A 27,282-nucleotide genomic window follows, 5' to 3' on the forward strand; every position below is an offset into this window, starting at 1 on the left:
CTTTTAGGGCAGAAGTTGGCTGGACTATGGAGATGAAAGGAGTTGGAGCTTCGACAAGATCAGTACAGACAGGCCGGATGCTTTACTAGGGGTCACCAAACGTAGTGATTGATGAATTCATGTCTGGGGTGAAACAGGCTGAAAGAAATGTCATTATAGTGAGGTCAGGCCTGGAAGGAACTGGGAAGCAGTGAAGTACGGGCCGGGCGTTTACTGCACAGAAGTGACAACAAGCAAGGGAAAGATCAGGAAGCAAGAAAATGTTATGATGTACCAACTGTGAATGTAACGTGCAAAATTCTAAGTAGAGAAAGTGTTAAAGTTGTCTCGGACTGTGTCTCCATTGATGGGGGTCGCATTAGAAGAGAGACTGCTATGGCCTGGGAAGTGCCCGGGTGAAACTGAATCTGGAGATGCAGGTATGCCGAGAATAGTATTGTTTCATGTAGGGGAAGGACTGGACACAGCTGTCACCGGAATACAGGTCACGACTACAGTCCTGTCCCTCCCTTATACTTCAGTCAGCAATTCCGTATAAGGGAGATGTAGAAGGGTAGGGAGAGCCAGTGCCGGGGTAAGACCGCTGCAGGTCATATTGGACATAATAAGACATTCCTCTCAGCCAGTCCACCACCACCCGGTACAGGGATGCTAAGGTATAGTGTCAAATGTCAGGGAAATTTATCCCCCCGTTTCGCCGCAATAATTGGAGTATTTTGAAGGCTATACAGGGCATTTTTCCCTCCCAGATGAATGAGCGATACAGATAGTTAATTGGGATAGTATGGAAGAGGTAGAGGAGACGTGGGAATTCCGTCATCTAAATTAAGTTGGCTCTGCCTAGATATGACAAGTTAAAATCTTTCCATTTCACTAAGGTAGATTCTACGTTTTTAAGATATGTATTAATATTAGTTTTCTATAATTTAGCTGGGTGTTTTGTCACCTGTATTCCCAAGTATTTTAGTGAGCCATTAGTAAATTGACACGGGAACCTTAATGCCCGCAAAGGTTTGAAAGGTTTGAAATGCGAATATTTGCCACGCTGCTGCATCCCTGAGTAAATCCTGTCTTAGTCTCACATAGGCCATGTAGCAGCATCTGCAGTCAGTTCGCCAGGATCCTCACCAAGAGTTTATAGTCGTGGTTGAGGAGAGCTGCTCCATAAAGGCTGATGGCCCCATAAGATGCTCCATAGAATAATATGCCCCATATGCTGCTCCATAAAGGTTGATGGCCCCAATAGATGCTCCATAGAATAATATGCTGCCCCATAAAGGTTGATGGCCCATAAGATGCTCCATAGAATAATATGCCCCATATGCTGCTCCATAAAGGTTGATGGCCCCATAAGATGCTCTATAGATATATATGCCCCATATAATGTTGCATAAATGTTGATGGCCCCATAAGATGCTCCATAGATATATATGCACCATATGCTGCTGTGATTAAAAAAAATGACATACTCACCTCTCACTGCTGGGGGCCAGATGACGGTGTCATGAGCAGGTGCGGATACTGGCATGCTATGGGGGCCAGGTGCTAGTGTCGCCACTTGCTCAGGGCCCCGACACCTGTGATATTCACCTGCGGTACCACGTGACGGCTGAACACAGGAAGATCTGCGGCACCGGAAACCATCTGAGAAGCAGGGAAGTGCAGAGACCGCGCCAGGAGGGGGTGAGTATGATCTGACAGCCGCCGACTCCTGTGCTCCCCCTCCCCCGCCTACCCCCTGAGACAATGACTCGAGAATAAGCTGAGAGGGGCACTTTCAGCCTAGAAAAAATGAGCTGAAAATCTCAGCTTATAAGCGAGTATATACGGTAAATAAATTTAACTCACTACCTGATTTGACATTTCCATGAAAAAAATCACTGATAATATAAAATCATTGGAAGACAAAATATATTCAAGACTAAAGACACTAAGGACTATAAAAACAATCAAGTATATAATTGGAATAAATCTTCTTTTCATGGTTCCTCTAAAAAATCCATCTTGAGAAATGATGTGAACGCTTCCAAGCCTGGTTATAAACGCAATAAAACCGTCTATTTTTCTTCATCTGAATATCATAGCTCGGATTATGACACTGGTCATTCCTCACATAGGAGGACTGTGGATACACGTGACCCTCATAGTTTTTCCACTGTTGCAACAAAAAACGCAATGTGTGTAGGAGAGAAGGACGGAGACAGAGAAAACCGTCCATGGAGACGCTATCCTACAAGGCACAGGAAAACAACTTAGTAAAAGCCATTGATAATTTTTCTAATGTCCTGATTCTGACCCCTGTGGTTTTATCTCAAGCACAAATGGAAGTTTTATCAAAAGGACTGAATTCTCTACCGAGCAAAAAGTTCAACTCATTCCAGACCATCAAAGATGTTAATAAACTTACGAGGTTGTTAACCGTCAAAAGACACTTTTTCTCTGAGGGTCAGCAATGTAATTTGCCAATATTTGAACCCGCTTCATCACCTATGACTACCGCATTATTTTCACTTGAGGAACAGAAAGCCATTTGTACATTATCATCTCTTCAGCATCCAAAATGCAATCCATGTTCTGTTCAAGACAATGACATTTTTGTTTCTTAGAATTCGACTTATTACCTTTTACAATCAAGGGTTCCTTCTCTTGATGTTTTCCGATCATTGGTTGAAAAAGAACTGAAAGCACTGGATGCCAAAATTGACATAAATCATGTTAATAATTTGTCTATTAATCTAATGCTGTCGAGGAATTACAGTGCAACTCCAACATTGTGATACGTCAATCTGACAAAGGGGGTTGTGCTGTGGAAAAGCCACACGTGGCGGCATCATAAATTCTAAAGTCAGCAAATGGCTATTACCAGATCATGCCATTATTCCTGGTTTTCATGGTCTACCCAAGACTCAAAAATATATTTCCACCACCTTTATGTCCTATCATTTCTAGAATTGGATCTTTACATGAGAATTTGAGTTCTTGTGTCCAGAATCCCGGGGATTTCCAGGATACCTTGTCGGTCTTGCAGGTTTTTGAGCATTTTCATTGGCAAGAGGATTTTCAATTTTTTACATGTGACGTTGTTATCCTATATTCTTCTGTTCCCCACAATTTGGCTGTACGTGCGATTATTCACCATTTAGATTGTTACAGCAATGATTCTGATCGTCTTAAGTCATTTATCATTGATTCTATTACATATTTGTTAAAACATAATTTTTTCCTGTTTAACAATTATTATTTTTTTTGTTGCAGGTCCTTGGTGCCCCAATGGGCTCAAAATTCTCCCCAACATTAGCTTTTCTCTATATGGCTTGGTGGGAGGAATTATATTTATTTTCTGATTCCAATCCTTTTTGTATAAATCTTGCTTTTTCTGGTAGGTATGTGGATGATTTACTGCTCATTTGGCGAGGTTCCCATCTGATTTGTCTTCCTTTCATAAGTATCTGAATTCTAATATTTTGAATCTTTCTTTTACTGTCAGTAATATAAATACCCAAATCCGCCTCTTGGACATTTTTCTTATGGGCGATCCCACCCTCCATTGTATTCACACCACTATCCATAGGAAGGAGAATTCTGGTAATTCTCTGTTACTTTCTTCATCTTCTCATCCCCATCATACAACTAAGGTGATCCCTTACGGTGAGTGTAACGGAGTGAAGCGTATATGCTGTGATCAGTGTTTGTTCTATAAGGAGAGTGAAATTATCAGTAAACGTCTACTTCACAGGGGTTATAGTAACCTGAACATCAAGCGTGCATTTAATAACGCTTCCAATAAACCCAGCGCATTAGAACCGACTAAAACATCATCCGTTATTCATTTTAATTCCGACTCTATTATCACCTTTTCCGCACCTTACAGCCCCATTATAATCGAATAATATCTATAATTAAGAAAAATTTACCAATATCAGGACGACAAATTGCGGCATATTATCAGTACAGGCTGCGGTCCGTGGCCAGACGGGGTTGCAGTTTAGCTAATGCTCTTTCCCCTAGACTATTAAAGCCAATGTCTACTCCTAAATCTTGGTCGTCCATTTCTGGTTTCTATAAATGTGCCGGTAGTAGGTGCAATGTTTGCACGCATGCGATAGAAAAAAGTTTTTTTAATCATCAGACGGCAAATCGTACGACATCACCTCATTTATCAATTGTGACCCCCAATCCGTAATTTATTGTATTTGCTGTACATTGTGTGGGATAAATTACATACGCGGAAAATAAAAACAAACGTATTGCCGAGCACTTGACCAATCTTCCCAATAAGAATGTGGCTTTTTCGGGGGCTGCCAAGCGCTTTGTTAATGTTCACAGAGGAGATGGTTCTAATTGTACCTTTTATGCGTTTGCGAAGGTTTATAATCCGACCAGAGGAGGCAATAAACACAAACTTCTGACTATACGTGAAGCCTATTGGATCTTAAAGCTTGGCACTAAACACCCCAGAGGCATGAATTTGAGAAACGATTTGTTTTATTTTTATTAATTTTCCTGCCATATTATTTTATGTTTTCTTTTCATGGCTGTACAATTATCATGTTAATAATTTTTATATCATCAGTTTTTGTTTTTCACGTTAACACAGGAACAGTGTTGGGTCCATTGACTATTGTATTGTGTCTTTCCATTCCCAGGTTCATTGGTTCACAACTGGTGCATAATTAATGCCATTATTCACATGATTTTGATTGGTTTTCTGTTATATATAATGCTTATGTCAGTTTCTTTTTTATATCCTATGAATAAGGGCTCTTGTAACGTGTTATGTGTTTCCAATGTTTTTAAACCAGTTTCACATGCTGCAATAAAGGTTTTCTTTTATTTTTACATGGTTGGTGTGCCGAATCCATTCCTCGTTTCTTGTTACGATGTATATAGTTTGAAGTCTGGGATCTGCCAATATGGGGCTAGTTTTCTGACTGTTTTGGATAAAATGATACATGATTTTAGCTTTTTTTGTCTAGTATCGCTTGAATATATATCAATATTAAAGAGTCTGCTGATGAGTCGCCTTTGGTGAGGACGATGAAACCCATAGAAATGAGAGGCTTGGAGAGTGAGTGTGTATACATCACCTCACCCTATATACTGAACTGTGGGGTACATGTTATTTTCTATTAGTCACCTATTGACTAAACTTCAGGGGGGGAATTATAGGTATAGTTTTACATTTGGAATTAATAAAGTTTAGTTTTATCCTTTTGTCAGCAAACATGAGGATTGACACGAGACAACCCATTTAAGAAGATTCAATTTTGGTTAAAATTATTCCAACACTATGAACATAAAAGGCTTCTCCCCGTCTCTGGTGTTTATTAACAGTTGATTTGCAAGTAAAATATTTCCCACATTAAGAAAATGAAAAAGCTTTTCATCTGATGGCGATCAAGAAGAACTTTCTGGTTACAATATTTCCCACATTAAAAGGAAAAAAGTTTCTCTCCTGTGTGAATTCTCTGGTGCTTAACACAATCTGATTTATCGTTAAAACATTTCCCACATTCTAAACATGAAAAAGGCTTCTCCCCTGTGTGAGTTCTTTGGTGGATAAGAAAATTTGATTTATGGTTAAAACATTTCCCACATTCTAAACATGAAAAAGGCTTCTCCCCTGTGTGAGTTCTCTGGTGACTAATCAGTTGCGCTTTCTGGGTAAAACATTTTCCACATTCTAAACATGAAAAAGGCTTCTCCCCTGTGTGAGTTCTTTGGTGGATAAGAAAATGTGATTTATTGTTAAAACATTTCCCACATTCTGAACATGAAAAAAGTTTCTCCCCTGTGTGAGTTCTCTGGTGCTTAACACAATCTGATTTATCGTTAAAACATTTCCCACATTCTAAACATGAAAAAGGCTTCTCCCCTGTGTGAGTTCTCTGGTGACTAATCAGATGCGCTTTCCGAGTAAAACATTTCCCACACTCTAAACATGAGAAAGGCTTCTCCCCTGTGTGAGTTCTTTGGTGGATAAGAAAATGTGATTTATTGTTAAAACATTTCCCACATTCTGAACATGAAAAAAGTTTCTCCCCTGTGTGAGTTCTCTGGTGCTTAACACAATCTGATTTATCGTTAAAACATTTCCCACATTCTAAACATGAAAAAGGCTTCTCCCCTGTGTGAGTTCTCTGGTGACTAATCAGATGCGCTTTCCGAGTAAAACATTTCCCACACTCTAAACATGAGAAAGGCTTCTCCCCTGTGTGAGTTCTTTGGCAGATAAGAAAATGTAATTTATTGTTAAAACATTTCCCACATTCTAAACATGAAAAAGGCTTCTCCCCTGTGTGAGTTCTTTGGTGGATAAGAAAATGTGATTTATTGTTAAAACATTTCCCACATTCTGAACATGAAAAAAGTTTCTCCCCTGTGTGAGTTCTCTGGTGCTTAACACCATCTGATTTATCGTTAAAACATTTCCCACATTCTAAACATGAAAAAGGCTTCTCCCCTGTGTGAGTTCTCTGGTGACTAATCAGTTGCGCTTTCCGGGTAAAACATTTCCCACATTCTAAACAGGAAAAAAGCTTCTCCCTAGTGTGAGTTCTATGGTGATTAACCAAATCTTTTTTATGGTTAAAAAATTTCCCACATTCTGACCATGAAAAAGGCTTCTCCCCTGTGTGATTTCTATGGTGATTAACAAGCAGTGATTTATGTGCATAACAATTCCCACATTCTGAACAGGAAAATGACTTCTTTCCTTTAGGAGCAGTTTGTTTTTTAATGCCTCTTTTGTGACTTTCATTTTCCTTAGTAGTCGGTAATGAATCAGAAGATGGGACCTGTTTCATAGGATCAGATGACAGATCTTTGCTGTGAATGGATGATGCTATATCTGGAGTAACAGCAATCACTTCAGTTGTATCTTGTAGGATCTCAAGATCATCAGATTGAGAAGTTGAAGATGTCAGCTGTCCCTCTGATGTCCTGGTACAGTCATCTGCAAAGATGAAAAAATTATTTTTTAATAAAATATCCTTGAGTTTTATATTTTTGAACATTTCTACTTAAACTGTTCATAAAAATGGCAAGCTATGTAAAAAACTTTAATTATTTACCAAGACAATAACAGTTCACAGTCTAATAGAAAACCTTGCTGGATGAGCCAGTAGTGTGTGGTGTTCAACTGTTTGTTCATTCTGCCTCCCAAATATCGAATAAAAAGAAACCAATCAATGTTATGTAGGTGAAAATAATACTAATTCTCATCTCACAAAAACAAGTCCCCACTCAGGTCCATCATCTGTCAATGGAAAAACAGAGGTTCCCGAACTATTAGTGGCTCAAAGGCTGTTGAAAAGCAACAAGGTTTCTATAAACCAATCCAGCAAAATCCGCTCTCACTTCGGAGTCTTGCAGTGTGCGCAAACAACATTTAGGATCCCTGTATTTAGCAATATTATAGTGAGAAGAATCCACTTAATTTGTGGTGTGTGTCTCCTGGAGCACAATCTGGGCACTATGTGCTGGGTAATAAAATGGCAAATGTGTAATTCACTCTCCAACATCCACTGCGTGTTAATTTCTGGAAAGAGACTGAGGAGTCAAATTATTCACTCCTCCTACACACGTGGTCAAAATTGTTGGTACCCCTCGTTTAATGACAGAAAAACCCACAATGGTCACAGAAATAACTTGAATCTGACAAAACTAATAATAAATCAAAAATCTATGAAAATGAACAAATGAAAGTCAGACATTGCTTTTCAGCCATGCTTCCACAGAATGAAAAAAAAATTAATCTCATGAAATAGGCCTGGACAGAAATTATGGTACCCTTAACTTAACCGCTTCATGACTGCCAGCGGTAGATAAACGTCAGCGCTAGCAGGGCTTTGTGCTGCGCCGACATTTGTCTATGGTCGGTGGTTTCGAACTGATCGGGAACCCCACGTATCTTATAACCAGGGCCGGCATTAGGGTCAGGCAGACCAGGCCGCTGCCTAGGGCCCCCGTTCCCCCAGGGGTCCCCAGCTAGCGGCACATCACATAGCCGCTTTGAGGCCCGTGAGGCAGGGGGGCCCACCAGCGCTGACCCACCGCCACATTGAAATATACCGGCGTCTGCCAGTACAGTTCAAAGCAATGATGGGGGAGAGCGCGGCAGCTGATGCTCCCTCTCCCATCATTCCCTGCCTCTGACACTGCGGGTGCAGGCAGTGCAGAGGCAGCTGCTGAGACAGGAGCCAGGAGCAGCGCAGGCACGAGGAGAGGTGAGGATAGTGGGTTTTTTTTTACTATAACAGTGAATACTTGACTGTGAGGCCATTCTTGCGGGGGAGATGTGGGCTGTGCTATATAAACTATGCGGGCTGTGCTATATACTATGAGGGCTGTGCTATATACTATGCAGGCGGTGCTATATACTATGCGGGCAGTGCTATGTACTTTGAGGACTGTGCTATATACTATGAGGGCTGTGGTATACACTATGTGGGCTGGGTTATATATGTGGGCTGGGTTATATACTATTGTGGGGTATATTATATTCTATGAGGGAGGCTGTGTTATATACTATGGGCGGTATATTTTATACTATGGGGGGCTGCATTATATACTATGGGGAGGAGGGCTGTATTATATTCTATGGGGGGCTACATTATATTCTATGGGGGCTGTATTAGATTTTATGAGGGAGGATTGCATCATACTCGTTGATGGGGCTACATTATATTCTATGGGGAGGTGGGCTGTATTATATTCTATGGGGGGCTGTATTAGATTTTATGAGGGAGGATTGCATCATACTCGTTGATGGGGCTACATTATATTCTATGGGGAGGTGGGCTGTATTATATTCTATTCGGGGCTACATTATATTCTTTGGGGGACAGTATTATATTTATATTCTATCAGCGGTGATTGCATCATACTCTATGAGGGGGGCTGCATTATACTCTGTGGGGTGGCTGCAAGAAAAAACGAAAAAAAGTGTACTAGTCCAAAGAGTTTTTTCAAAATAATGCACATATTTTATTGTTTAAAATTTCATACAAAACATTATTATGCTAAAAAAAAGACACAGGGGAAAGAACATGAGGGAATGATGGATAAGAAATGTGCAAAATATGCAGCTGTTGATTTAAAGGACACACCACCCCCTTGGAAAAGCAACCATGAGAGCTATGCTGTATATATCACAAGATGAGAAAATATCTCAGTGCTATGGATAGAGCCAAACAACATGGACAACAATAATTAATAGACAAAGACCACCCCACATCTATAAGTGATTGCTATTATGCTAATATAGTGTATGGGCATGTGAACAGTATTACCTGGATATCCAATCAGGCTCAGCTACCAAGGATGATACAGGGCATAATAATGTCTTGTATGAAATTTTAATAAAATATGTGCATTATTTTGAAAAGCGAAAAAAGTGGTTTGGTACCATGTTAGCCAGTAGAAAAAATATATAAAGTGCTCTCAGTGAGAGAAACAAAATAGGAATCTTGTGGGTATGATACCTTTGAATGACTAACAAATAGTAAATGATGTTACAAAGCAAGCTTTCGGGACTGCTTATGTCCCTTCATCAGGCTGATATAACAAAATATTTGAAGAAACCTTTTTTATATACAGTTTAAAGCACATGCTGGTGTGATACATGGACATTTAAATAGAGAATACAATCTCAATAAACAAATACTGAGCTTGAAGGGAGAATCCTTAATTAGGTACGATTACATCAGAGGTGTGAAAATTCTGTGAGATCAAAGGGCTGTTTGGAGCAAGTAGCTCAGATATGGTAATAGGCTATAAAACCTTCTGACAAATTGAGTCCTGTGTATCAAAGATAGTAATGAATTTATGCTCCCACACTCTCCGATGTGTGTGTGATTTAAAATTGCTTTTTAAAATGACAACTTTCATATTGTTTATGTTGTGTCCTGGACCACAGAAATGTTTGGCCACAGGTAAATGTTTTTTTTGTCTGTAATTGTATGACGATGAGACCTCATCCTTGCTCTCAGTCTCTGTCCTGTTTCTCCAACATAGAGGCCACCCACAGGACATATATTGCATAGAATTAAATACACCACATTGGAAGAGGAACATGTGAATGTCCCTGGGATCTTATAGACCTGCTGTGTTGGGAATTCGGATTTTGTCTTTGGTATCTATGTGAATGCAGGTTTTGCATCTTCTCCCATTGCAAGGATATGTTCCTCTTGGTGAATCTGAGGGCATTGAACTTCGGATAATGATGTTTCTTAGATTGGGAGGTTGTCTGTAACATAGCAAGGGGAGGTCTTTGAATAGTGTTTTTAACTGGTCATCATTGTGTAGGATATGGTGAAGTTTCTTAGCCATTTTTCTGAGTATTTCAAGTTGTGGGTTGTAGGTCACTACCAGTGGTACACGATGATTTTCCTCTTTTTTTCTGTATTGAAGTACTTGACTTCTAGGGATCCTTGTGGCCCTAACGATCTGATCATCAATGGAGGTGGAATGGTACAGTACTGAACTTTGGGGCAGGGCTGTGGAGTCGGAGCTCATTTTGGTGGAGTCGGAGTTGGAGTCGGTATAAAATGGACCGACTCCGACTCCTAAAATATATAATAAATTGGGTACAGTAGTTCAATGCAGAATGTGCTGAATATTTTTTCATAGGAATTTGGGAAAGTTATGAAATGCCCTACAAATGGCTGTTCTATTCCTGATCTAAGGCTACATTCACACACACTGTTTTTGCTGCGTTTTTTGAGAATACGTTTTTCAGCTGCAAAAGCAGATCAGATTTTTAAAAAAAACGCATCACCTGAAAGCTTTTTGAGCTCATAGATAATGTTTTCAATATCAAAAGCAGATTAGAAATCTGCTCTATCTATATATCCATTTATCCATATCTGTCTATCCATATCTTATCGGTACCAAAAAGAATGAAAGCCGGGTAGCACACAGACTGACACTTCCTGCCAGGCAAAGGAGGAGGAAAGAGCATCTCAAACATCATTAACAAGATATTTTGTAAGTGACAAAGTTACTGTAACAATGACAGCAGATATGTCTAAAAGACAGCTCATCCAGCTTGTTGTGAAGGACGGTGTACCATTATCATTATTTGCATGACCAGCTTTTACAGCTCTTAATGGAGAAATGGCCACAAACTTGGTGTTTCTCTGGAAAGAGAAAGTATTAGAAAATTAGTGATTGAAGAAGCCCTTAACCAAAAGGAAGATCTTAAAAAGACTCTCAAAAGACGCTTCATGTTCCTTACACTGGACGCCTGCACACGTCACAGAGTGAACTATTTTGCCATCAATATTCGATAGGTTTGTGACAACAAAAATTGTTACCAACACGCTGGCAGTAAAAGATACTAGAGCTCATCACAGCAGCCAGTTTCTCCAGGCCTTAGTGGAAAAAGTTCTGCAAGATTACGAACTCAAAAAAGAACAGGTTCTTGCTATTGTAACGGACAATGCTTCAAACATAAGTACAATTACACTGATGAATGAGAGTAATGAACAGCAGCTAGAGGAACATTTAGGATTCAGTATGTTTGAGATGGAAGGCCACAGTGCTGTTCATGTAACTGAGGAACAAACAGATATTACTACAGAAGAACAGCAAAATTATACTGTAGAAATAGATGATCTTGTTGAAGCTGCTTCAAAACACTTTCCTATTCATCACATGCGCTGTGTTGTGCACACGCTGCAGCTGGCAATAAGAGACAGTCTGCAAGAGGGACATGCTGGAAATCTGATTGGAAAAGTGAGGAAATTGGTTATTGCCGCCAGAACCCCTAAAATTGATTCCATCTTGAAGAGACGTGCTGGAAAATGGCAATTGTTGATCAACTAAAACCGTTTCTTATAGATATGGTGAACCCTCAGGTAACCCTAAATGAAGGTCAATGGACACAGGTGGCTGAATTGAAGGAATTGCTTAATCACCCATTTAATGTGACTAAAAAATTACAAGCTGAGGATTTAACTCCTGGCATTTTCATGAGGGAGCGGAAGAAATTGCTATTTTGCTGTTTAATCGCAGATGGCATTTCTGCTTCAATGAAATGGAGAGACACAGCTATTGGAAAATACAATTTTTCTGGCAGCTGTTTATGTGGACCCAAGTCATCGTATATTGCTTGATGATCAACAGCTTACTAAAGGAAAAGAAGCTCTGACTGAGGTAGCAGTTAGGAAGAGTGGCCTACAGGAGGACTGCCAGGCGCAAGAGGACTCGGGTCCTGACAGTGCTACTGCTGCCATATCTTCATCCTCATCAGATGAGGAGTTTGACTTTGGCAAGTATTTGTATGACATGGAGCAGGCAAAGCATTGCCGCAAGGAAAAAGATTTCACTCTGTCTCCTATAGCAGCAGATTGACCATATTTCAGCAAAATGTTTCACTTGCTCTCAAAGAAAAAGAAAAATTCAACCGTTCATCAAAACTGACTGTGCATGAGGCAATTCCTTTACACCCGGAAATTGTTAGAGATGTTGCCCATGTGGTTACGGCTTTGCCTCCAACCCAAGTTACTGTAGAGAGGTTGTTCTCTAGCCTTAAAATTATTAGGTCAGATTTGAGGTCATCTATGAAGGAGGATCTGATGGAGGCAATTCTTTGTCTTAGAACAAATTCATAGACTGCACAAATGTTATTTAGTATGTTTTTGTTGAAAACTGTTTTTTCCACTTATAGTTTACTACATAGTGTTATATATATATATATGTAATCGATATGACATAGTGTATTACATGTTTACAATTTATTACAATTTTTTGTGTTCTAAAGTTGTATTCCAATAAATATTATGTTCTATCTAAATATCTTGATTATTGTATCATAAAAATGATTTAATGTCTGATGTTCACATTGTACTAGAATACATTTTTCACTTAAATATAAGCAATATATGTGGGAGTCGGAGTCGTGGAGTCGGAGTTGGAGTCGCTGTAAGGGAAATTGAGGAGTCGGAGTCGCAGGTTTGGCTTACCGACTCCACAGCCCTGCTTTGGGGTACATGTTTTTTCTATTAGTCACCTACTGACTAACCTTCAGGGGGTGAATTATGGGTATAGTTTTATATTTGGAATTAACCCTCAACTGGTGAGGTGGGTTTTTTGTCACGCAACTGGTGATGTGGGGTTTCCTATACCCCAGTGTTTAGAAATCTCTTATTTTTACAGAAAATTCAAGGATCACGTTTGTTTTAATCGTTTTCATTTTGGCGATTGATTACACATGAGTAGTGTTGAACTTTCCGATACCGCAAGTATCGGGTATCGGCCGATATTAGCTGTATCGGAATTCCGATACTGACTTCCGATACTTTTTTCATATCGGATACCGGAATCGGAAGTTCCCATAATGCTATCAGCCCGCTCACTTTGATTCAGCCAATGGGAATCCTCAGAAGTGTGGGCACATCCTGTTAGGCATGTAGGCATGTTAACTATTGGCATGGCTGTGATTGGCTGCTGAAATGATGTCATGATGCACTATAAAAGCCACCGCCGCCGCCATTTCTGGTCACTCTGCTGTGAATTCAGTTAGGGACAGGCTGCTGTTGAAGACTGTGAGGGACAGTTAGAAATAGCGATTCTCAAAACAATATTGTGCTTTACCCAGGCTACATAAACCACCACTGTAGCTTTCTTTTGCCTAGCAGCAGTGTTCACAGCTATCTGCAAGGGCTGTGTGAGTGCAGCTCACGCTGTGGAGTGGGTCCTTCAGCCACGTCTGGTTGTAGGCCGCCCAGCGTGCCTCACTGCTGCCTCATACATATTTTTCTTTTTGAGCTGCTTATTTAAAAAATTCTATCTAGTGTGCTTCCATCCGTATCCATATACGTTGTTTGCAAACAATAGTAGTAGACAGCGGAGCCTTTCTGCAGCCTTTCAGTGCTAGTGCCCACTTAGCTGCACTCTTCACGGCTGTCTGAGAGGTCTCTGACTGTGTGTGAGTGCAGCTCACGCTGAGTAGTGTGTCCTGCAGCTACGTCTGGTTGTAGGCCGCTCACTGCCTCACACATATTTTTCTTTAATTGCAGCTCATTTTTTCTTCTCCTATTAGTGTGCATCCATCCATATCCATCTACATTGGTTGGTTGCAAACACTATATAGGAGTAGATAGAGGATCCTTTTTTCTGGCTTGTGCCCTTCAGCTGCAGCCAGATCAGTATTACCCAATTTTTCTGGAGCCTCATCTTTTGCATTGTAGGTTTCCTGCCTGCATTGTAATAGCTCCAGAAAGTTGGTGATACTCTGACTTTCAAATCATTGGTCACATCCTTTTAGTTTTTCCCCCCCCCAAAAAAAACAACAAAGTTCACCAAACACTACATTTGAAAGTTGTGTAGGCCACATTAGCTCCCATTAAAGTGTAGTCAACACACACACTTCATAAAATTAGTTTTTCTTATACCTGTAACCAGCTGTTCTGGAATAAACACACTAAGGCCCCCCTTTGTACTTTTCTGCCTATCTTTCTCAGTCTAGCAAGATGAAGAAGGCAGAGAGTAAGGCACGTGGCCGTGGAGTTTCATCAGGGAGAGGACTTGGGGATTCTACAGGGATAGGACGTGGGGATTCTGCAGGGAGAGGACGTGGGGATTCTGTGCCTGCTGTTGGCACCAGTGAGTCAGCATCCCCCAGTTTTAGCAGGCAACAGTCCTTTATGCGCAACTTTGTAGGACCTCACCGTACCCCACTGCTGCGGGAGGAACAAATTGAAGCCGTTGTCGGATGGATGGCAGCTAACGCATCGACTTCAATTACTTCCACATCCTCACAGGGCCAGAGCACCGAAGAGCAACCATCTGTCTCTTCACCACCTGCCAAAGTGCCCAGGCAGTCAGAGAGCCCTGGACAGGAGCCATCACAGTCGCTACTTCTGTTCTCGGAATCTGTTGGTTTGGAAAGAGGGGGCCAGCCAAGCAGCATTCCAGAATGTGAAGAAGAGGGAGTATGCAGTGATGCGCAACTTCTTTGTCCCTCTGAATCTGAAGAGGCGGGTGGGCCAGTGCCTATGTTCAGCACACCTCAGTACGCATCAGATGATGACGAGACTCAGTTACCACTTTCTGGTGTATACGGTGCTGGCGAGACAACCCAGGAGAAGCAGATGTTTGAAGAGGGGAGTGTAGATGATGAGGTCCTTGACCCATAATGGCGTGAGGAACAGGAAGGTGGTGGGAGCAGCTCTGAGGAAGAGATTCCCCGAACGGCCAAAACCGGAGGGAGAGGGAGGGGGAAGACTTGGTTGCCTGTAGCCTCCACTTCGGCACCCGTTAGGAGCATTCCACTTTCAAAAGGCAAAACGGGCGCTCCCAAGACTTGCAGTGCGTGGTCCTTTTTTGACACAGTTGCAGATGACATTTGCTTTGTCAAACGCAAGCTGTGTCATCAGAGAGTCAAAAGAGGAAAAAATGTCAGCAACCTCAATACCACTAATATGTAGAAACAAGTGCGGACCAAGCACGAGGTGGAGTTACACAGACACACTGAAGACGTAGGCCAACGTACAGCACCACCTACCACCTCTTCAGCTCGTGTTGGGGCCTCTTCCTCCAGCTCACACACAGCTGGTTCGGCTTCCTCACAGGATCGCCAAGGAAGAACCTCTGGCACTGTTGTCCGGAGACCCTGTGACATTCCACCCACAGCACCACGTTCCAAGTCATCCTCACACTCCCAGGCCACTCGGCAGCCATCGGTAGCACAGGCATGGGAGAAAAGGTGACCATACTCGGCAAACCATCCCCGAGCACAGGCTCTGAATGCTGGCATTGCCAAACTACTGGCCCTTGAAATGCTGTCATTCAGGCTGGTGGAGACTGACACCTTCTGGGACTTCATGGCATTGGCAGTCCCACAATACACCGTGCCCATCCGCTTTTATTTCAGCAGGCGAGCCGTCCCTGCCCTGCAGAAACATGTGGAGGCAAACATAAAACATGCGCTACTAAACGCCGTCAGTAGCAAGGTCCACCTGACCACTGATTCGTGGACCAGTAACCATGGACAGGGACGATACCTTTCCCTCACTGCCCATTGGGTCAATGTTGTGGAGCCGGGTACAGATCTGGAGAGTGGCACTCTACATGTTCTGCCAACTCCACGGATTGCAGGAATCCAGTCTGTACATATTGACTCCTCCTCCTACTCAAGTTCCTCTGAAACAGCGCAGCAGGAGCCTGTTACGACCGATATGAGCACAGCCATGGCCAAACGTCAACAGGCCGTACTCAAATTAATTTCTTTGGGGAATCGAAGCCACACAGTGCAGGAGCTCTGGAATGCCATCAAGCAGGAGAGCGACGTGTGGTTTGTGCCAGCGAATCTCCAGCCGGGCTTGGTAGTGTGTGACAATGGCTGAAATCTGGTGGCAGCTCTTGGCCTAGGCAACCTCACTCACATCCCATGTCTGGCACATGTGCTCAACTTGGTCGTGCAGAGCTTTCTGAGGGACTATCCGGATCTTGATGCACTGCTGCACAAGGTCCACATAGAGTGCGCTCACTTGCGTCGTTCCAGCACGGCAAGATCGTGCCTTGCTGCTCTGCAGCGCCGATTACGCCTTCCGGAACATCGCATCATATGTGACCTACCCACCAGGTGGAATTCAACGTTACATATGTTGGAGCGGTTGTGTGTGCAGCAGGCAGCAGTCATGGAGTACCAGCTGCATCAGGCACAAACAAGTCGCAATGTGCGCCGGTCACACTTCAGCACCACTGAGTGGGCCTCTATGAAGGACATCTGCCTCGTTTTGCGTGCCTTCGTTGATTCCACTTGGATGGCGAGTGCAGATGATGCACTAGTCAGCATGACTGTCCCCCTTATCTGCCTGCTTCAAAAAACACTGCAAGCACTAAGGGATGAGGTTTTGGAAGAGGTGGAGGATGAGGAGTCCCAAATGCCATCTGCTTCTGGACAGTCTGCGCTACGTGCTTCCTCACAAAGGCCTAGGCAGGGGACACTTTGTGAGGAGGATGAGGAGGAGTCGATGGAGGAGGAAGACATCTCTCCACAGGAGGGAGGTACACAAAGCTCTAGTCAGTATGTACAGCGAGGGTGGGGTGATGCAGAGCAGTCAGAGATCACGCCTCAAGCAGGGGACAGCGGTTCTTTGGCAGTTGGGAGTCTGCAGCACATGGTTGACTTCATGCTGCAGTGCCTGAGAAACGACGGCCGCATCGCCCACATTCTCTACACGGCTGATTATTGGGTGTACACCCTCCTAGATCCTCGCTACCGGGACAACTTGCAAACCCTCATACCAACATTGAACCGGGAGCGTAAACTGCGGGAGTACCAAGACACACTGGTGCAGTCCATCATGTTTTCCATTCCACCCGACAGCAGTGGTGCTAGTGCTTTACAAAGCACCTCTGTGCGTCGAGCCAGTGGAGGAAACTCGGCACAAAGAGGGAGCAGAGGCAGCGCCTCAGCACAAGGCAAGACCAGTATGGCCCAAATGTGCCAAAGTTTTGTGTGTCCGCCACAATTGTCTACACCATCACTGACGGCTCCAGTCAGCAGGAGGCAACGTTTCTGTCAGATGGTGACAGACTACATGTCTCGCCCTGTGACTGTACTCCCAGATGGCTCTTCCCCCTTCAAGTTTTGGGTCTCTAAGCTGGATACATGGCCAGAGCTTAGCCAGTATGCATTGGAGGTGCTGGCTTGCCCTGCTGCCAGTGTATTATCGGAACGCGTCTTTAGTGCCGTAGGTGGTGTACTAACAGACCGTCGCACGCGACTTTCTTCCGATAACGTCGACCGGCTTACTTTTCTGAAAATGAACAAGGCCTGGATCTCCCCAGAATTTGCCAGTCCTCTTCCCGACTAAATAATTGGTTGGTAACTGTATCCAGGTCTCCTGTTGTGTTCATGTTTCTACCACCTGAACTATAATCCCTGGGCTTCAACACAGCCAGTTGTCGCTCAGATGTGTCGTCTGCACAGAGAAAAACACTAGCTCCTGTGTTAGTGGGTTCAGTAACGCCAGCTGCTCCCCTGCTGTGTGGATGGCAAAGTCTCCTGCTCCATCCACATTCAAACTACTACTGATTTTTAACCCTGCTCCACTTAGGCCTCTGGCTCCACTGTCTCTAGTATTTCTCCTGGCCTCCAACCCCGCCAGTGACAGCTCTTAAGTGGCGTCTGCATAATCCACACTTGTTCCAGTGTTACTTGGCCTCAGTCACGTCAGTTGATTCCCTGATGTGTGACCGGCAAGGTCTCCTGCTCTGTCCACATTCCCATTACTAGTAGTGTGAATGAGGACAGAGCAGGAGTCCTTGCCGGACACACATCAGGGGATCAACTGACGGGAATGAGCCCAAGTAACACAGGAACAAGTGTGGATTGTGCTGACGCCACTTCAGAGCTGTCACTGGCGGGGTTAGAGGCCAGGGGAAATACTAGAGACAGTGAAGCTGGAGGCCATAGTGGAGCACGGTTACAATCAGTAGTAGTCTACTACCTCTATAAAACGTGCTGCAATTGGCCTTAGCCTGGGCTCCAACAACGTCAGTTGGTGTTGAGAAGTGCCGTCTTCGCAGAGAAAAACACTCGCTACTGTGTCTGTGGGGTTCAGTAATGCCAGCTGTTCCCCTGCTGTGTAGACGGCAAAGTCTCCTGCTGCCTCCACATGCCAACACCATCAGGCCTCAGCCTGCTCCATGCCTCATCCTGGGCTCCAACAACGCCAGTTGGTGTTCAGAAGTGCCGTCTTCGCAGAGAAACACACACTAGCTCCTGTGTTAGTCGGGTTCAGTAATGCCAGCTGTTCCCCTGCTGTGTAGACGGCAATGTCTCCTGCTCCATCCACATGCAAACTACTACAGATCTGTAACTGTGCTCAACTTAGGCCTCTGGCTCCACTGTCACTAGTATTTCCCCTGGCCAACAACCCCGCCAGTTACAGCTCTGAAGTGGCATCTGCACAATCCACACTTGTTCCTGAGTTACTGTGGCTCAGTCCCGTCAGTTGATCCCCTGATGTGTGTCCGGCAAGGTCTCCTGCTCTGTCCACATTCCCATTACTAGTAGTGTGAATGAGGACTGAGCAGGAGAGCTTGCCAGACACACATCAGGGGATCAACAGACGGGACTGAGCCACAGTTACACAGGAACAAGTGTGGATTGTGCAGACGCCACTTCAGAGCTGTAACTGGCGGGGTTGTTGGCCAGGGGAAATACTAGAGACAGTGGAGCCGGAGGCCATAGTGGAGCACGGTGACAATCAGTAGTAGTCTACAACCTCTATAAAACCAGCTGCAAGTTGTCCTCCGCCTGCTGCATGCTTCATCCTGGGCTACAACACAGCCAGTTGTAGCCTGGAAGTGCCGTCCGCACAGATATAAACACTCGCTCCTGTGTTAGTGGGGTTCAGTAACGCCAGCTGTTCCCCTGCTGTGTGGATGGCAAAGTCTCCTGCTGCCTCCAAACTCACACAACGCTTTTTCTCCTCGCTCCAAGTAGGCCTCAGCCTGCTCGGAGCATTGATCCTGGGCTACAACACAGCCAGTTGTAGCCTGGAAGTGCCGTCCGCACAGATTTAAACACTCGCTCCTGTGTTAGTGGGGTTCAGTAACGCCAGCTGTTCCCCTGCTGTGTGGATGGCAAAGTCTCCTGCTGCCTCCAAACTCACACTACAACGCTTTTTCTCCTCGCTCCAAGTAGGTCTCAGCCTCCTCGGAGCATTGATCCTGGGCTACAACACAGCCAGTGGTAGCCTGGAAGTACCTTGCGCACAGATTGAAACACTCGCTCCTGTGTTAGTGGGGTTCAGTAACGCCAGCTGTTCCCCTGCTGTGTGGATGGCAAAGTCTCCTGCTGCCTCCAAACTCACACTACAACGCTTTTTCTCCTCGCTCCAAGTAGGCCTCAGCCTGCTCGGAGCATTGATCCTGGGCTACAACACAGCCAGTTGTAGCCTGGAAGAGTCGTCCGCACAGATTGAAACACTCGTTCCTGTCTGTGGGTTTCAGTAACGCCAGCTGTTCCCCTGCTGTGTGGACGGCAAAGTCTCCTGCTCCATCCACATTCAAACTAACTACTGATTTTTTTAACCCTGCTCCACTTAGGCCTCTGGCTCCACTGTCTCTAGTATTTCCCCTGGCCTCCAACCCCGCCAGTGACAGCTCTGAAGTGGCGTCTGCACAATCCACACTTGTTCCTGTGTTACTTGGCCTCAGTCACGTCAGTTGATCCCCTGATGTGTGTCCGGCAAGGTCTCCTGCTCTGTCCACATTCCCATTACTAGTAGTGTGAATGAGGATAGAGCAGGAGACCTTGCCGAACACACATCAGGGGATCAACTGATGGGACTGAGGCCAAGTAACACAGGAACAAGTGTGGATTGTGCTGACGCCACTTCAGAGCTGTCACTGGCGGGGTTGGAGGCCAGGGGAAATACTAGAGACAGTGGAGCCAGAGGCCTAAGTGGAGCATGGTTACAATCAGTAGTAGTCTACAACCTCTATAAAACGTGCTGCAAGTTGGCCTCAGCCAACTCCATGCCTCATCCTGGGCTCCAACAACGCCAGTTGGTGTTCAGAAGTGCCGTCTTCACAGAGAAACACACATTAGCTCCTGTGTTAGTGGGGTTCAGTAATGCCAGCTGTTACCCTGCTGTGTAGATGGCAAAGTCTCCTGCTGCCTCCACATGCCAACCCTAGCAGGCCTCAGCCTGCTCCATGCCTCATCCTGGTCTCCAACAATGCCAGTTGGTGTTCAGAAGTGCCGTCTTCACAGAGAAACACACACTAGCTCCTGTGTTAGTGGAGTTCAGTAATGCCAGCTGTTCCCCTGCTGTGCGGATGGCAAAGTCTCCTGCTGCCTCCAACATCACACTACATGTTATTTTCCACTTGTTCCAAGTAGGTCTCAGCCTGCTCGGAGCATTGATCCTGGGCTTCAACACAGTTGTCGCTTGGAAGTGCCGTCCGCACAGATAGAAACACTCGCTCCTGTGTCTGTGGGGTTCAGTAACGCCAGCTGTTCCCCTGCTGTGCGGATGGCAAAGTCTACTGCTGCCTCCAACATCACACTACTACTGACTTTTAACCGTGGTCCACTTAGGCCTCTGGCTGTACTGTCTCTAGTATTTCCCCTGGCCTCCAACCCCGCCAGTCGCTGCTCTGATGTGCCATCTGCACAATCCACACTTGTTCCTGTGTTATTGGGACTCAGTCACGTCAGTTGATCCCCTGATGTGTGTCCGGCAATGTCTCCTGCTCTGTCCCCATTCCCATTAATAGTTGTGGGAATGTGGACAGAGCAGGACACCTTGCCGGACACACATCAGGGGATCAACTGACGTGACTGAGCCCCAGTAACTCAGGAACAAGTGTGGATTATGCAGACAACACTGCAGAGCAGCAACTGGCGTGGTTGGAGGCCAGGGGAAATACTAGAGACAGTAGAGCCAGAGGCCAAAGTGGAGCACGGTTACAATCAGTAGTTGTGTACAACCAACATAAAACTCCAAGTTGGCCTCAGCCTGCTGCATGATTGACTGCTGGGCTTCAACATCGCATGTTGCTGCTCAGAAGTGTGTTTGCCACGGGTACTCCCTCCTGCCCAGCCGGGTTCCAGCACCGTCAGCTGTTTCTCGGCAGAGCCTTTCCCTAGGTGCCTCCTTCTTGGTATCCGAGTTCCAGCAACGTCTGCTGGTCCTTGGTAGTGCTTTTTAGCACAGGTAACGCCTGCTTAGAAACCGTGTTCCAGCACCGTCAGCTGGTCCACGGTTGTGCCATTGGCTCTTGTTCCTTTTGCTGCCCCTCCGGGTTCCAGCACCGTCAGCTGGTTCTCGGCAGTATCTTTGGCATGGGTACTCCCTCCTGCCCAGCCTGGTTACAGCACGCCTGCTGTTTCTGGGTAGTGTCAACGTCACTTTGCCACTGATACGTTGTCCTGTCGTGTTGCGGTCGGGTTAGCCGAGTCTATGGTGCCTGCAGTTTCAGTGCTTCCTATATGGGCTGCGGGTTCTGGTAAAAAAAGTCTGGTTCCATAGTGCCAATAGGACAAGCACCCCCTGTAGGACTGTGGTTTTCGGTAACTGCGGCCGGATCGCGGCATTGCAACTTTGTTTTTCATAGGTATCTTCTGCTACCCATCCGGGTTCCAGCAAGATCAGCTGGTTCTCGGCAGTGCCTTTGGCTGAGGTGCCTCCTTGTCGGTATCCGAGTCCAAGCAACGTCTGCTGGTCCTTGGTAGTGCTTTTTAGCACAGGTACCTCCTGCTTAGTAACCATGTTCCAGCACCGTCAGCTGTTCCACGGTTGTCCCATTGGCTCTTGTTCCTTCTGCTGCCACTCTGGGTTCCAGCACCGTCAGCTGGTTCTCGGTCGCTCCATTGAGTATTGTAGCTTCTGCTACCCATCCGGGTTTCAGCACCGTCACCTGGTTCTCGGCAGTGCCTTTGGCCTAGGTGCCTCCTTGTTGGTATCCGAGTTCCACCAACGTCTGCTGGTCCTTGGTAGTGCTTTGGAGCACAGGTACCTCCTGCTTAGTAACCGTGTTCCAGCACCGTCAGCTGGTCCACGGTTGTGCCATTGGCTCTTGTTCATTCTGCTGCCCCTCCGGGTTCCAGCACCATCAGCTGGTTCTCGGCAGTGTCTTTGGCAAGGGTACTGCCTCCTGCCCAGCCTGGTTACAGCACGCCTGCTGTTTCCGGGTAGTGTCAACGTCACTTTGCCACTGATACGTTGTCCTGTCGTGTTGCGGTCGGGTTAGCCGAGTCTATGGTGCCTGCAGTTTCCTATGTGGACTGCGGGTTCTGGTAACAAAGGCTGGTTCCATAGTGCCAATAGGAAAAGCACCCCCTGCAGGACTGTGGGTTTCGGTAACTGCGGCCTGCTCGCGGACGCGACACTTTGTTAATCATGGGTACCTTCTGCTACCCATCCGGGTTCCAGCAACGTCAGTTGGTTCCCGGCAGAGCCTTTGGCCTAGGTGCCTCCTTGTCGGTATCCGAGTTCCACCAACGTCTGCTGGTCCTTGCTAGTGCTTTGGAGCACAGGTACCTCCTGTTTAGTAACAGTGTTCCAGCACCGTCAGCTGTTCCACGGTTGTCCCATTGGCTCTTGTTCCTTCTGCTGCCCCTCCGGGTTCCAGCACCGTCAGCTGGTCCTCGCTAGTTTCATTTGCTCTTGCAGCTTCTGCTACCCATCCGGGTTCCTGCACCGTCAGCTGGTTCTCGGCAGTGCCTTTGGCCTAGGTGCCTCCTTGTCGGTATCCGAGTTCCACCAACGTCTGCTGGTCCTTGGTAGTGCTTTGGAGCACAGGTACCTCCTGCTTAGTAACCGTGTTCCAGCACCGTCAGCTGGTCCACGGTTGTGCCATTGGCTCTTGTTCATTCTGCTGCCACTCCGGGTTCCAGTACCATCAGCTGGTTCTCGCCAGTTCCTCAGCCTTCTTGTAACTTCTGCTACTTTTCAAAGTTCAAGCTTGTGGAAATGGTTTTTGATTCTCACTCTGGATCTCCCTGACAATGACCCTGAAGACGACGACCCTGAAGACCACACAGAAGAATACCTAAAAGATGACCCTGAAGATGACCAAGAGGACAAAGAACAGGAAGACAACCACCAAGATGCAGAACAACAAGAGACAGAAGACCAAGAAGCATAAAAACCAAAAGCAGAAGAACATTAAGCATAAGACTAAAAATCTGAGAAAATGAGATTGTCAAATTTATAAGCAGAAGAAGACTAAGCAGTGTATGGTGGTGAGTCCGTTCCTCCTCGTGGTGCCCCTGGAAAAGGCCTGCTGCTGCAGGCCAAACTGAACGCGGACAAATCCTGTTGTAAATCTTTTGTGACAGGCTGAACGGAAGGTGTAATCTTCAAACTTTTATAGATAACTACAGGAATGCCTGACACAAATAAGAATATGATGAAGAAGAATAGGAAGAAGATGAAGAAGTAGAATATGAAGAAGAATAAAAGAAGAAGATGAAGTAGAATATGAAGAATAGAAGAAGATACTGCTGCTGCTGAAGATGATGAAGGAGAAAGTGTGGGAGAAGTAAAAAAGAAGGTGAAGAGCATGGAAGTAGTGAAACATACATATCTGACAAAAAATTAAAGACTTTAACATAGTCAATATCTTTTTAACTACGAACGTCTTTAAAAAAAAAAAAAATTCCTGCTATTCCATTTGATTGGGCTAAACCTCTATGGCTTTAATGTCTCCTACACCTCCCACAATACATTCTACATTATTATGTTGTTTTTCTTCATGTAGAATTAACCAACAGGGAAAGAAAGGGTTTTTTTTATTCCGATATTTCTGTTCCATTGACTTGAATGGGACTTCCGGGATCGGAATCGGCGATACCCGATACTTTTTTTAGATCGGCCGATCCATTCCGATCCGATATTTTTCAGTATCGGGTGGTATCGCTCAACACTACACATGAGTATAACAAATTTTCGACACCAAGTATCACGAACAATCAGAAACTCAGTTATAAATTTGTGTAAAAATAAAGTTTTCAAACTTTGAAAATGTGTAAAAAGAATTGCATGAGTGGTGATGTGGGGTTCAGCAAGGCCAAGGCAACACTTAACGACAGCTAGCTCTGTTGTGTGGCCAAAAGAGAGAGGCCTTGACGACATCCTGTTGACAAGGAAATGGATGGTAGCTAGTGAGACATATCCTCATACCCGCATTTTTCAATGAATGTCAGCCGAACAAAAATTCCCTGGGGTGTGTCAAACCCCACCTCACCAGTTGAGGGTTAATACAGTTTAGTTTTATCCTTTTGGCAGCAAACATGAGGAATGACAAAAGACAATCCATTTAAGAAGATTCAAGTTTGGTTAAAACTGATCCAACATTCAAGACTCTATAGAAACAGGGTCTGTTCCTTTTGATTGGCGGCAAGCAAATGTGGTACCAATATTCAAAAAGGGGTGTAAAAGGGAACCTGGAAACTATAGGCCGGTAAGCTTAGCATCTGTTGTGGGTAAAATTTTTGAAGGTTTTCTAAGGGATACCATTATGGAATATCTCAATGTTAATAAATGTTTAACTCCATATCAACATGGATTTATGAAGGATCGCTCCTGTCAAACTAACCTGATCAGCTTCTATGAGGATGTAAGCTCTGAAATGGACCCAGGAGAATCATTGGATGTCATTTATCTCGACTTCTCTAAAGCATTTGACACTGTCCCACATAAAAGATTGGTAAGTAAGATGAGAAAGCTTGGGCTAGGGGAAAATGTGTGTAGATGGGTAGGTAGCTGGCTTAGTGATAGAAAACAAAGAGTGGTTATTAATGGGGCATACTCAGACTGGGCAAGGGTTACTAGTGGGGGACCACAGGGTTCTGTATTGGGCCCCCTACTGTTAAATATATTTATTAATGATCTAGTGGATGGCTTACACAGTAATATATCAGTATTTGCAGATGATACAAAACTATGTAAGGTAGTTGCAACTACAGACAGATTTGAGTAAATTGGAGAATTGGGCTGAAAAATGGCAAATGAGGTTTAACACAGATAAGTGTAAGGTTATGCACATGGGAAGGAGAAACAGATGCTACAATTACTTACTAAATGGGAAACTGCTGGGGATATCAGACATGGAAAAAGACTTAGGCATCTTAGTCAATAAGAAGCTAAATTGGAGTGCCCAGTGTCAGGCAGCTGCCACCAAAGCAAATAGGGTCATGGGATGCATTAGAAGAGGTCTGGGGACACAAGATAAAAACATAATTCTCCCTCTGTACAAATCACTCGTCAGACCACACTTGGAGTATTGTGTGCAATTTTGGACGCCGATGCTCAAGAAAGACAATACTGAACTTGAAAGGGTTCAAAGGCGGGCTACTAAAATGAAAAAAGGAGTTGGTTCACTACAATACCCAGAAAGGTTATCAAAATTAGGTCTATTTACTCTAGAAAAGAGAAGACTTAGGGGAGACTCAATATATATGTACAAGTATATCAGAGGGCAATACAGAGATCTCTCCAATGAACTGTTTGTACCAAGGACTGTGACAAGAACACGGGGGCATTCTCTTCGTTTGGAGGAAAGACAATTTCTGCACCAGCATAGAAGAGGGTTCTTCACGGTAAGAGCAGTGAGGCTCTGGAATTCTCTTCCTGAGGAAGTAGTGATGGCCAACTCACTGAATGAATTTAAGAAAGGAATGGACGCTTTTCTTGTGAATAACAGTATAGAAGGTTACGAATAACAGAATATTATAGGTAGATAGTTGACCCAGCTTAGGGGAAGGAATTTTTTTCCCTATGGAGAAAATTGGCTTCTACTCTGTGGGTTTTTTGCCTTCCCCAGGATCAACAATGCAGAACAGCTGCACTAAAAATAGGCTGAACTAGATGGACATAAGGTCTTCCTTCAGCCTTCAAAACTATGTTACTATGTTATTATGAACATAAAAAAGGCTTCTCCCCTATGTGACGTCTCTGATGTTTATTAACAGTTGATTTCCAAGTAAAATATTTCCCACATTAAAAAAATGAAAATGGCTTCTCCTCTGTGTGAGGTCTCTGATGTCTAACAAGAATCACTTTCCGGTTAAAACATTTCCCACATTCTGAACAGGAAAAAAGGCTTCTGCCCTGTGTGCGTTCTTTGATGGCGTTCAAGAGCCATTTAAAACATTTCCTACATTCTGAACATGAATATGGCTTCACTGCTGTGTGAATTCTCTCATGTGTAACAAGACTTGAATTCTGAGTAAAACGTTTCACACATTCTGAACATCAAAAAGGCTTCTCTCCTGTGTGAGTTCTTTGGTGCTTAACAAGATTGACTTTCAGGCTAAAATATTTCCCACATTCTGAACATGAAAAAGGCTTCTCCCCTGTGTGAGTTCTTTGGTGCTTAACAAGATCCCCTTTCTGGTTAAAACATTTCCCACATTCTGAACAGGAAAAAGGCTTCTCCCCTGTGTGAGTTCTATGGTGATTAACAAATTGTGATTTACGTGCAAAACATTTCCCACATTCTGAACAGGAAAAAGGCTTCTCCCCTGTGTGAGTTCTATGATGAGTAACAAAATGTGATTTACGTGCAAAACATTTCCCACATTCTGAACAGGAAAAAGGCTTCTCCCCTGTGTGAGTTCTCTGGTGCTTAATGCAATTTGATTTATTGCTAAAACATTTCCCACATTCTGAACAAGAAAAAGGCTTCTCCCCTGTGTGAGTTCTATGGTGAGTAACAAGCAGTGATTTGTGTGCAAAACATTTCCAACATTCTGAACAGGAAAAATGCTTCTTTCCTTTAGGAGCAGTTTGTTTTTTAATGCCTCTT

At 44.4% G+C, this 27,282-nt stretch overlaps 1 protein-coding gene across 2 annotated transcripts in view; it reads right to left on the bottom strand.

Annotated features, from left to right (window-relative positions):
• Positions 1-5,293: 5,293 nt before the first annotated feature.
• The window catches only part of LOC141100549 (uncharacterized), a 40,268-nt gene continuing 18,279 nt past the window's right edge, over positions 5,294-27,282 (bottom strand). For both annotated transcript variants that reach the window (XM_073589111.1, XM_073589110.1), the window contains exon 3: positions 5,294-6,955. In XM_073589111.1, the coding sequence (XP_073445212.1) occupies positions 5,433-6,806 (1,374 nt within the window). In that variant the 5' untranslated portion in view covers positions 6,807-6,955 and the 3' untranslated portion in view covers positions 5,294-5,432. The remainder of the gene's footprint in view (positions 6,956-27,282) is intronic.

Source organism: Dendrobates tinctorius, unplaced genomic scaffold, assembly GCF_039654945.1.
Source record: "Dendrobates tinctorius isolate UK_male_01 unplaced genomic scaffold, ASM3965494v1 ptg000106l, whole genome shotgun sequence".
NCBI classification, from domain to species: Eukaryota; Metazoa; Chordata; class Amphibia; order Anura; family Dendrobatidae; genus Dendrobates; species Dendrobates tinctorius.